The sequence below is a fragment of the Bufo gargarizans genome, chromosome 3 (genome assembly GCF_014858855.1).
Source record: "Bufo gargarizans isolate SCDJY-AF-19 chromosome 3, ASM1485885v1, whole genome shotgun sequence".
NCBI classification, from domain to species: domain Eukaryota; kingdom Metazoa; phylum Chordata; class Amphibia; order Anura; family Bufonidae; genus Bufo; species Bufo gargarizans.
The window spans coordinates 305,262,420-305,275,489 of NC_058082.1; the positions used below are offsets into that span (position 1 = coordinate 305,262,420).

The 13,070-nt window shown below is 43.6% G+C and overlaps 1 protein-coding gene across 1 annotated transcript in view; it reads right to left on the reverse strand.

Moving 5' to 3' along the window:
• Window positions 1–11,000, reverse strand: part of LOC122931557 (cytidine monophosphate-N-acetylneuraminic acid hydroxylase-like) — a 186,363-nt gene extending 175,363 nt beyond the window's left edge. The window contains exon 1 of the mRNA XM_044285630.1: window positions 9,595–11,000. Coding sequence (XP_044141565.1) covers window positions 9,595–11,000 — 1,406 coding nt within the window. The remainder of the gene's footprint in view (window positions 1–9,594) is intronic.
• Window positions 11,001–13,070: the final 2,070 nt, after the last annotated feature.

Here is a 13,070-nt window from a genome sequence, read left to right on the forward strand (position 1 = left end):
AATATTTTTTAAGCAAAGTCGGTGTACGTGTGAGGAGAATTATATGGCAGGTTTTGGAAGAACTAGCTGTTCATAGATGCTATATTAGATGTTACATTCTAGAGTGTATACATACAGTTTGTTCTAGCAGCTGAGTGGTACAGCATGCTGAGCTATATGCCAGGGAGCTATCCTATTGTCATTTTGTTTTATAAACTATACTACACTGCTCTGAGTTGGTATAGACTTGGTATATAGTACAATAAAGTCAAGCACAGCCACTCAGCAATGTGCACTAATAATTTAGAAGGCTCTCACAGATGCTCCCTCATGTAATCTAAAGTCACACCCTAATTACAAACACACGCAATCAAATATGCGAATGCTCACAAACTCACGCTGTTTGTCTGCTTGTATAGGTGCTGCTCCCAAACAACTTCACACCAGACTGATTTTTTTCCTCTGGATTCTTATTTATTAATAAAGTAATTATTATAATGTGGACATCCCAATAGCAGTTGCATTAGACCACTTTTTAACACTAATTACAGAATCAAAGCCTAATGGAATTGCTTATCTATAAAACAAGGTGGTAAACAAAATAACTAAAAAAAATTGAGTACTTTTTAGCCCCAATTACACATTTAAGGTCTAATAGAATTACTTCTCTGTAACATAAGGTGTAAAACAAAATAATTGAAAAAATACAGCTCTTTTTCAGCCCAATTACATAATCAAGGCATTATAGAATTTCTTATCTATAGCACAATATAGACACCCCTATTGCAGGAGTATTAAACCGTTTTTTAACCCCAATTAGAGAATCAAGGCATTATAGAATTATGTATGCATAAAACAATGTGGACACCACCATAGCAGTAGTATTAGACCGCTTTTTAACCCCAATTAGTGCATCAAGGTGTAATATAATTGCTTATCTATTAACCAACGGGGACACTGTTCAATAAGTCCCTGCACTCTCCCTATGTTCTCCCTAAAGTGTGTATAAAGTCTTCCTATGAAAGCATAAAAAAATTCAGACTTGTTACAAATCGAATTTTTCCTGAAAAATTGGGATCGAATTTCACTTTGTTAACTTCAATTCCCTCAATGCTAGTCATGATGTACTAAATAAAAGTTACGTTTTCTTGGACTGGTTAGAGGGGCTGTCTATAACTGGGTGCTTTTTAAAAGCTTGTTGCTGGTATATATCTACAATACCTATAAATACTGTATATACCAACAACTAAATTATTATTATTATTTATTATTAAAGCGCCATTCATTCCATAGCGCTGTACATATGAAAAGGAGTATACATACATAATACAGGCAATTGCACTAAGCATAAACATGACTATTTAATCTATCTATCTCGGTCCCTAAAGAAACCATGTGAAGTTCATACGACTATATGAAACAAATACAAAGTTATACTGATTTGCGTATGACTATGAAAATTGCCCCGATAATAAAGGTTAAAATTCACACAGCATTACTGAGTTAAAATAAAGTTCTTAAGCAATATCCTTAATGTCAGTAGTAACCCTTCCATCTCTACTCACCTTAGTTCCATGACCAGTCAGTGGCAGGCAGACAATACATACACAATGAGTACTAGATCTTCAGTGCTGCTTTCTAAACTAGACAGGTAACCCCACCTATCTCCTATTACATTAGTTGTGCACAACTCATTGCTATGTGAAAAATACCTAGTGAAAGTCAGATTTAATCATGATTTTAAACAACTTAGGCTAGTTTCACACAAGCGGCAGGGGACTCCGACAGGCTGTTCCAGCGGGTGTCACTTTAGAAATGTAGCCATGCACATCCGTATATTTACTATCATATTGTGCAGGATGTTTTGTATATTTTTTCAGTGAATTGACAATATTAGTGAATCTGACACAAATTGTTTTAGCTATTTTTTGTGTATCAATTCTTTTAGGCTACTTTCACACTAGCGTTCAGAACGGATCCGTCTGCATTATATTGTATAAAATTTTCTAAGTGTGAAAGTAGCCTGAGCGGATCCGTCCAGACTTTTACATTGAAAGTCAATGGTGGACGGATCAGTTTGAAGATTGAGCCATAGTGTGTCATCTTCAAACGGATCCGTCCCCATTGACTTACATTGTAAGTCTGGACGGATCCGCACGCCTCCGCACGGCCAGGCGGACACCCGAACGCTGCAAGCAGCGTTCAGGTGTCCGCCTGCTGAGCGGAGCGGAGGCCAAACGCCGCCAGACTGATGCATTCTGAGTGGATCCGCGTCCACTCAGAATGCATTAGGGCTGGACGGAAGCGTTCGGGTCCGCTTGTGAGCCCCTTCAAACGGAGCTCACAAGCGGAGCCCCGAACGCTAGTGTGAAAGTAGCCTTAGCCACACATTTGTGCATAAGTGTAAAAGTGCACTTGTGTTTTATGCTATTCTTCCAAGTTAGGTGTCCTCATTACTGGGAAGCTTCAAAAATACATTTTTGTATGTACAAAATACCTTTAAATGAAAACTGCCAGTTTAAGTTATGAAAATCAATCTTTTCATCTGTTTTATAAATAACACAAACAGAAATGTTACCAATACTTAGTATAAACCTATAGTCCTAAACAAATATAAGGTGAAATGTTAGACATATAAAGGTCAGGTGGGGGCTACTGATTATAGGTATACACTGGCTCAAATGGTTAAAAAGCCCCTCTTATAAAACACCCCCCATTAACCAGCCCAATAAAAAACATAACTTTCATTTTGTAGATCATATGGTAAAATAATACATTATGACAAGATGCTTTAAAAACACAGATGGGGTCATTTATCAAACAGGTGTAAAGCAGAACCGGCGTAGTTGCCCATAGCAACCAACCAGATTCCACCTTTCATTTTCCAAAGGAGCTCTGAAAGCTAGTTCTACTTTACACCAGTTTGGTAAATGACCCCAATAATCTGTATACTGTATTTATACACTTTAGGATGTGTGCTTTAACTCTGGAAACCTGCTAAGCAACTGTTTATTATACAGCTAAGTCTCGGAAAACCTGCTAAGCAACTGTCTAATATACAGCTAAGTCTCTGAAAACCTGCTAAACAACTGTTTTGAATGTTTTTTAAGCAAAGTCTGTGTACGTGTGAGGAGAATTATATGGCAGGTTTTGGAAGACCTAGCGGTTCATAGATGCTGTATTAGCATATTACATTCTAGAGTGTATACATACAGTTTGATGTTTTTCAAGCACTTTGTTGATTATCTATGATTAGAAATAAATGAAGTTTAAGAAAAAAATTATTTGGAAGCTTCAAATACATTACATTTAATCCAAATTAATTTGTCACAAAGCACACTCTAAGGCCTCATGTACACGACCGTTGTTGTGTCCCGTATCCGTTGTTCCGTTTTCCGTGATTTTCTGCGGACCCATTGACTTTCAATGGGTCAGTGGAAAACTCGGCTAATGCACCGTTTGTCATCCGTGTCCGTGATCCGTGTTCCCAGTCCATGAAAAAAATATGACCTGTCCTATTTTTTTCACAGACAACGGTTCACGGTCCCATTCAAGTCAATGGGTCTGTGAAAAAACACGGAGGCACACAAGATTGTCATCCGTGTCCGTTTTTTTCCTATCATTTGCATGGCAAACTTGACTTAGATTTTTTTTTTACTTTCCTTCATGTCTGGTGATCCTCCAAAAATAAAGGAAGACACACGGAAACAAAAACGGACACGGATCAGGGAACAACAGAACCCGTTTTTGCAGACCGCTAAAAAATACTGTCGTGTGCATGAGGCCTTAATCGTATATTTCCCGGCCTGCAGGGAAAGTGTATCTAGGTGTACATCACTGTGCATTATAAAAACATAAATACCATTGAGATGGCTCCCTGGAATATAGCTCGGCTTGCTATACCACTTAGCTGCTGAATATACTCAATAAATATATAGCCGGCTGTATACTATTTATGCAACACTTTTTATTTAATTTATTGTACAAGTAGACCCAATAATTTTTCCAATAAAAAATAAAAAAAATATACACATAATAAATGATGAGACAAAAAATAGTCACGGTCCCTCTATTATTGGTTAGTGCAGAGTTCACCCACTATTCCAAGTTTATTGACTTTCGCAGCCAATCTATAGGAATTCGCAAATATCTTGCTATAATGTTCTCAGTTTACTTGATATAAACCTATTTGTGGCCATATTCGCAACAAGTTGATTCTGTTACAAAGTCTTGTAATCGCCACTGTTTCAGTTAAAACCACACCTTGCTGTGATTGTTAGATGTCTTTCACATTCTTTCACCAATCAATATATTCGGCAAACAGTTCAGTTAATAAGTGTCTTCATCTTCACATGTAGTTTACCAGAAAAAGCTGTACTCGATGGTGATTAATACATACGCTACTTCAGACAGGTGTAGACTCTGTCTCTTTCACGCCGCTTGTTTGCGTACTCTGTATCTGCGCTGGTGCCGGCACCTTCTCCTCTAGAGCATGCGGGTTAGCGGCCATACAACGCTGACTGTGTTCTTTCCCTGTGTGGCTGATTTCTTTAGTAGATATTCGTCTTCCATGTATTCGTCTTACGTTTCAAAACCGCAAGGGTTTCTTCCTCAGTGGTTGGATTTATAATGTCATTATATATCCAACCACTGAGGAAGAAACCTTTGCGGTTTCGAAACGCGTCTGGTGATTTGAGAACGCAGCAATATATACGGAACGCAAGTATCTATCATAAGAAATTAGCCACACAGAGAAAGAACGCAGCTAGCATTGTACAGCCGCCAACTGCGCTAGAGGAGAAGTTGCCGGCACCAGCACACATACAAGGTATGCGAATAAGCGGGGTGTGAGACGCGTGGTCTACACCTGACTAAAGTTACATGTGCATCAACCATCAATGAACACAGTGATTCCGGGTAAGCAGGAAACTCTATAAACTACATGTGAAAATATAACAACTGAATTGTTTGCTGAATATATCGATTGACATTCAATAATTACAGCATACTGTTGTGTGGATCTAATCTGAAGAGTAATGATTGCAAGACTCTGTAACAGCACCTACTTGTTACAAACTCAGCCACAAATAGTCTCATATTGAACAAAGTGAAAATATCATAATAAGATAATAGCAAAAGCCGATAGACTTGCTGCAGTAGTCAATAAATGTGGAATAGTGTGTCAGCTCCGCACTAATCAATAATAGAGGGACTGTGACTATATATATTGTCTCATTATTTTATGTGTATATTTTGCTAGTTTTTATTGCAACAATCACTGGGATCCTTTTGTATATTGTATAGGAAATAAATTGAATTATATGATAAATATACAGCCGGCTATGTATTATTAAAGGGGTTCTGCACCTTCATTTAACTGATGATCGATCCTCTGGATAGATCATCAGCTTCTGATCGGCGGGGGTCCGACACTCGGGACCCCCGCCGATCAGCTGTTTGAGAAGGCAGCGGCGCTGCCTTCTCACTATTTACCGCCGGGCCGCCCGCCCACTGACGGCACGACTTGTATCAACTAGAGTGGGCGCGGCTAAGCTCTGTTCACTTGAATGGAGCTTAGCCGCGCCCACTCTAGTTGATACAAGTCATGACGTCAGTGGGCGGGCGGCCCGGCGGTAAACAGCGAGAAGGCCGCGGCGCTGCTGGAGCGCCGCTGCCTTCTCAAACAGCTGATCGGCAGGGGTCCCGGGTGTCGGACCCCCGCCGATCAGAAGCTGATGATCTATCCAGAGGATAGATCATCAGTTAAAGGGATTCTGTCACCTCCCCTAAGGCAAAAAACGATTTAAAACCAGCCATGCAGCACAGCTTACCTGGATTAGGCTGTGCTGTTCAATCTTGAAATCCGTCCAGCAGTTAGTTCAAAAAACGAGTTTGATCAATGAGGAAATGCGTCCTGAAGGTGCCCAGAGGGGCGTTTTTTTCTTCTGAGAGAGCCCAGTCCCGCCCCTTTTTCAGTGCCCAGCCCGCCTTCCTTTTACTTCCTAACTGCCGCCTCCAGCCTGCCACAGCCTCCCCTTCCTCTCCTCCCCCTCCCTCTTGCCGAACGAAGTCTCGCACAGGCGCAGTACCCACTGAGGGCTGCGCCTGTGCGATCATCAGGAGACTGAGGGCGGCAGCTTCATCTTCGTCACTGGGCATGCGCCGAGCCCAGTGACGTCCGATGCTCGCTCTTCCCTCAGCAGGGAAGAGCGAGCATCGGACGTCACTGGGCTCGGCGCATGCCCAGTGACGAAGATGAAGCTGCCGCCCTCAGTCTCCTGATGATCGCACAGGCGCAGCCCTCAGTGGGTACTGCGCCTGTGCGAGACTTCGTTCGGCAAGAGGGAGGGGGAGGAGAGGAAGGGGAGGCTGTGGCAGGCTGGAGGCGGCAGTTAGGAAGTAAAAGGAAGGCGGGCTGGGCACTGAAAAAGGGGCGGGACTGGGCTCTCTCAGAAGAAAAAAACGCCCCTCTGGGCACCTTCAGGACGCATTTCCTCATTGATCAAACTCGTTTTTTGAACTAACTGCTGGACGGATTTCAAGATTGAACAGCACAGCCTAATCCAGGTAAGCTGTGCTGCATGGCTGGTTTTAAATCGTTTTTTGCCTTAGGGGAGGTGACAGAATCCCTTTAAATGAAGGTGCAGAACCCCTTTAAGTATATCTAGCAGCTGAGTGGTACAGCATGCCGAGCTATATGCAAGGGAGCTATCCTATTGTCATTTTGTTTTATAAACTATATTACTGTACACTGCTCTGAATTGGTATATATACGAAAAAACTAATAGAATCCAGCTCCACATAAAATTTGTGGAATGCACTACGAATCAGCTAAAAGTTAGAATACGGAAACATTTAAGTGACATCCCGCATGTTTCAACTCGCAATGTGTCAGCAGCCACTTTACATTTTGCATCTGTTCACAAAGGTGATAGCCCTGCGTTTTCTGTGCAGGGTATTGAAAGAGAAATTACACCGATCAGGGGGGGGGGATCGTAGACAGAAACTTTTCAGCGGGGAAACTTATTGAATGTTTAAACTTGGAACGTGTATACCAAAGGGATTGAATCAGAAACATGATTTAACCTTACAATATAAATAATATTTCTTATCTGTACTGAGCCTCTGTTCCACTGGGCTGGATTCTCCTATTTACCATCTGGTGTGGCTCCCTGGTGGTGCGGATTATCCAATCAAGTGGGGGTTTCATGTCAGTGTATAAAACTTAGTTTTTTTATTTTTAACATTTTTATTGAGAATTTTCATATAAAGGTTAGCAGAGTATGACATTGCACAAATAACTTGCGGTGGGCGCAGCCACCGAAAAAAGATACTGTTCTGTTAACAAAATTTCCATTATTATGGAAGACATGGTGTAGTAACAACAGTTGTAAATCACAGTTCAAGATCAAGACTAGCAACATTGGTAGTTACAATATCATTACATTTTGGTCAAGAGCATGTCAGAATCGCTATCTTCTCCAAACTGTATATCGCCCAGGGTAACTACGACATCCTAAGGCCCAGTCTGGGTACACTATTAACATTTACCAAGTGGTAAGTGCCCACATTCTAACACAAGAACCACAAACAATTAAAATGGTACAAAGATCTGTCTTATCATAAGGCTTAGCTACAGGAGGGCACACAAAATAGTATGGTGTGGGGTATACGTTCACTACTAAATATCAAATCACAGCCTGACAGAACGTTATAACAAAAATAATAAATATTTTATTGAAAAATAGGGGTAGGTATAGATAAAATCAGGCATACAGGAATCAGTAGTGTGGAGAGGGGTCTGTAATATACCATCCACAACTCTGATCGCCTGAAAAAATCACCAATTTATATGTGGCAGGAATCCAGTGTTGAAGCACACTGATTGATATCCAGCCTCAATATATATGGTATGATGAGTGCAACACCCAGCCTGGGAGTACCATATAAATGCAATGTTATTGTAGCTGCTAATGGTGTAAACTAGCAGACTAATCCTTGCATATATTAGTATTTACAGTCCATTAGGCCAGATTTGCCCAGGAACTGCTCCCCTATGGGCTGAGCGAAGTGCAACACACTGTGCTAAAGCAGCGGCACTCGTGATAATATCACTGTAGTGGTGTGCCCTCTGCCCTGAACACAGCTGACACCAGTGCTACGCTCTACGCGTTTCAACATGCTAGGGTGACCGCATGTCTCATCAGGAGCGAGCTACACTTAAAATCATGTGTCAAAATCTAAGCACTGCACTGTAACGTGCATCTCTCGGCACTGTGATGGCCATGTGTGGCCAGCCGCACGCCGAGACTAAATAATCTAAGACTCGCCCCCATGCCGGTGGGTGCCGGCTCCAGCATCCAATCAGGGATAGAGACGCATCCTGTGATGCGCTCCCTGACGATGCCGTCGCTCTCTACAGCATAATGCCAGCATGGGGAGGAGCATCGCTATGCTCGCTTTGTATCAGGGGAACACTTACAGTGCGGTCGCATACAGGCAAGTGACAGCGCTAGAATGAGGTGATCAGGGTATTCAAAGGGGTCAAAGGAGGAAAAGAGCAGCCATATATATATACCCAGTATGCAGCAGAATGAGCAACATATTGAAGTGAAAATATCTGGCAAAGTACATACCTATTCATAAAGTGACATGGAAAATAGTGTACAGAAATAACCTGAAGGAAATCTAAGGGCGCTAAGCCATGATGCCTGTGAGTTCTAGATAAAACATGCAAATGACAACGCCTCATTAAGTCCCTTGGGGTATGTGGTGTCTAACTTAAAAATCCACTGCGTCTCCTTGCGGAGCAGTGACACATCAATGTCACCTCCACGGATGGATGGAGTGACATGTTCAATACCCTGGACGCGAAGCACGTCTGGATTGCCGTCATGAAACTCACAGACGTGACGTGCAACAGATGTATCGCGCTTGTTTTTAATATCCAAAAGGTGTTTGCCAACACGTCTCCGCAGCTCACGTCTGGTTTTGCCCACATATTGTACACCGCACACGCAGTTGATAAGGTATACTACTCCCACTGATGTACATCTGATCAAAGATCTAATACAAAATCTCTCCTTTGTTACCTGGCTCACGAAATATGGCCCCCTCATGATGTTACTGCAGATGACACATTTCCCACATGGGAAGGTGCCAGTAAGCGTATTCCTGAGCCAGGTATCAGATGTGGGGTGTAGATAGGTACTGTGAACCAGGCGGTCACGAATATTAGAGCTGCGGCGGTATGTGATGGCAGGACGATCTGACACTAGTGTACCAATGTCCGGGTCCGATTGCAGGATAGGCCAATGTTTCTGAAGGATCTCCCGTATATGCGTTTCTGCTTTATCATATGTCGCTATGATTCTAGGGAGATGTGAGTCCGGTGGCCTCTGTTTAGGTGTCAAAAGGTGATCACGGCTCACACTCATCGAATGATGGTAGGCCTTTCTAAGTGTATGATCGGGATAACCCCTGCGTGTGAACCGTGAGCGCAGGTCATTCGCAGCCACCTTAAAATCCCGAAGTTCGGAACAATTCCTCCTAGCCCTCAGATACTGGCCTTTAGGAATGCCGCGTCTGAGGGCCAGGGGGTGGCCACTGTCCCACCTCAGCAGACTGTTTGTAGCTGTCTGCTTACGGAACAAGTTGGTCGTGATTCTCCTGTCTGATGACACAGTGACAGTCAAATCCAGAAATGTAATTGCCCTCTCCTGTATATCGGACGTAAAAAATAGGCCCAACTGGTTACTGTTTAGTTCAGCTACAAATTTAGCAAACCAGTCCTTGGACCCCTTCCATAGCAGAAACACGTCGTCGATATACCTGATCCAGATTAATATCGACGACGTGTACTGTTCCATGGAATCGCCAAACACGACCTCCTTTTCCCACCAGCCCAGGTAGAGGTTTGCGTAAGTCGGGGCACATGGACTACCCATCGCAACTCCCCTGAGCTGGTGGAAAACCTGACGGTCAAACAAGAACACATTGTGATTAAGGACAAATTCTAGTAAGTCCATCACGAAGGTGTTGTGGCGGATAAGATGTGCACCTCTCTGTTGGAGGAAGGTCCGTACAGCTTGACACCCTTTGTCGTGCGGAATAGAGCTGTATAGAGCCTCCACATCCAAACTGGCCAGCCACGTGTCTGCCTCACAGACAATACCCTCAAGGCGTTGTAAAACATCCATCGTGTCACGGGCATACGATGGTAAACATGCCACAAAGGGCCTCAAGATCACATCAACATATGTGCTAATGTTAGCTGTGAGGCTCCCAACCCCCGACACGATGGGTCTGCCTTTCAATGGTATGCTCTGCTTGTGCAGCTTGGGGAGGCTGTAAAACACAGCACGAATTGGGAACTTGGGTGACAGAAACTCAAACTCGGTCTTGCTTATAAGTCTCTCCCTAGCCGCTGCCTTTAGGAGTGTGGACAGTTGTTCACTAAAAATAGAAGTTGGGTCCGATGGGAGACGTCTGTACGTGGTTACATCTCGTAGGATGGTAAGGCACATGTCACGATACGCATCTTGATCCATAATGACAATATTACCCCCCTTATCTGAGGGCTTGATAACTATGTTGGTATCACCCTCTAAGCCTCCCAATGCTGTTCTTTCCTGGGGACTGAGGTTGTCAGGACCTGCAGTTTGGCCCTTCAAATTATGAAGGTCCTGGGTGACAACCGTGACAAAGGTGTCAATGGGGGTATTGTCACTAATTGGGGGGAACATCTTAGAAGGATGTCGTAAATCTGTGAATGGTCCATCACCAATGTCCCTGGTACCTTCCTCATACAGACCCGCAAGTAGCTGTACATCTTCTAGCTCCTCCATCCTAATACCCAACTCCTGACACATACGAGTGTCGTGAGTGAGGAAGAATTTTTTCCATTTGAGCTTACGTGCATACAGGTGAAGGTCTTTAACCCAGTTGAACAAATTGAATTTCTGTAGAGGAGAGCTGGTTAGGGGACCCCAGAGAGGTCTTCTCTGAAAAGGAACTGTCATCCCAGACAGCATATGTGAGCATTACATCCTCCTTCAAAAACCTGACCCGTGTATACAAGGACTACATACGGTGCTGGTGGGAAGTCCAAACCTTGGACACATATATTAAAAATAACATTGTCCCAAGAGGATTGAGAAATCCCATTCTTCCTACCGCCCGGGTCCGTAACAGTGATTTCCTCGCCAAGTGGGAACAAGAGTCGATTGATGGTTCCTTACGCCTTATGAGGTTACTACTTGACGAGGAAAAACAGCTGCTGACTAAGAGTGATAGTGAGCTAAAAGAAAGCATAGCTCAAACTAAGAAGTTTGGCGATCATATTGATTTCGCTAAAAAGGAGACCTCATTACAGCAGAATATAGAACGGTTCACGTGTTACATAAAAGAAAAGAAACACCTATTATACAATAGGGACATTAAGGACTTCAAGGAGGGAAAGGTCTTTGATTTCGGGCCCAAACGACCTACCACATCGGAGGTTGATACGGAACTATCATCCTCCGAGGCAGATACGGACGTTGAAACAGGCTCTAATACGTATAGAGGTAGAGGGGGTTCTAGAGGATCATCACGAACGCGCGGTGGGAGACAGCGTGGTAGATCAGGGAGGGGTTCAAGAGGGGGTTTTTTAGACAATACACCCCCAGTGTCAGACTATCTGCTACGCCACAAAAAGACAACAGAGGGTCCCAAATAGAGGAGCTCCAAGTGGTAAACCTGTCTAAACGAACGCTGTCCCAACCAGAAATGGATGTTTTAAGAAAAGGTCTCTCTTTTGTGCCTCTACAGAAATTCAATTTGTTCAACTGGGTTAAAGACCTTCACCTGTATGCACGTAAGCTCAAATGGAAAAAATTCTTCCTCACTCACGACACTCGTATGTGTCAGGAGTTGGGTATTAGGATGGAGGAGCTAGAAGATGTACAGCTACTTGCGGGTCTGTATGAGGAAGGTACCAGGGACATTGGTGATGGACCATTCACAGATTTACGACATCCTTCTAAGATGTTCCCCCCAATTAGTGACAATACCCCCATTGACACCTTTGTCACGGTTGTCACCCAGGACCTTCGTAATTTGAAGGGCCAAACTGCAGGTCCTGACAACCTCAGTCCCCAGGAAAGAACAGCATTGGGAGGCTTAGAGGGTGATACCAACATAGTTATCAAGCCCTCAGATAAGGGGGGTAATATTGTCATTATGGATCAAGATGCGTATCGTGACATGTGCCTTACCATCCTACGAGATGTAACCACGTACAGACGTCTCCCATCGGACCCAACTTCTATTTTTAGTGAACAACTGTCCACACTCCTAAAGGCAGCGGCTAGGGAGAGACTTATAAGCAAGACCGAGTTTGAGTTTCTGTCACCCAAGTTCCCAATTCGTGCTGTGTTTTACAGCCTCCCCAAGCTGCACAAGCAGAGCATACCATTGAAAGGCAGACCCATCGTGTCGGGGGTTGGGAGCCTCACAGCTAACATTAGCACATATGTTGATGTGATCTTGAGGCCCTTTGTGGCATGTTTACCATCGTATGCCCGTGACACGATGGATGTTTTACAACGCCTTGAGGGTATTGTCTGTGAGGCAGACACGTGGCTGGCCAGTTTGGATGTGGAGGCTCTATACAGCTCTATTCCGCACGACAAAGGGTGTCAAGCTGTACGGACCTTCCTCCAACAGAGAGGTGCACATCTTATCCGCCACAACACCTTCGTGATGGACTTACTAGAATTTGTCCTTAATCACAATGTGTTCTTGTTTGACCGTCAGGTTTTCCACCAGCTCAGGGGAGTTGCGATGGGTAGTCCATGTGCCCCGACTTACGCAAACCTCTACCTGGGCTGGTGGGAAAAGGAGGTCGTGTTTGGCGATTCCATGGAACAGTACACGTCGTCGATATTAATCTGGATCAGGTATATCGACGACGTGTTTCTGCTATGGAAGGGGTCCAAGGACTGGTTTGCTAAATTTGTAGCTGAACTAAACAGTAACCAGTTGGGCCTATTTTTTACGTCCGATATACAGGAGAGGGCAATTACATTTCTGGATTTGACTGTCACTGT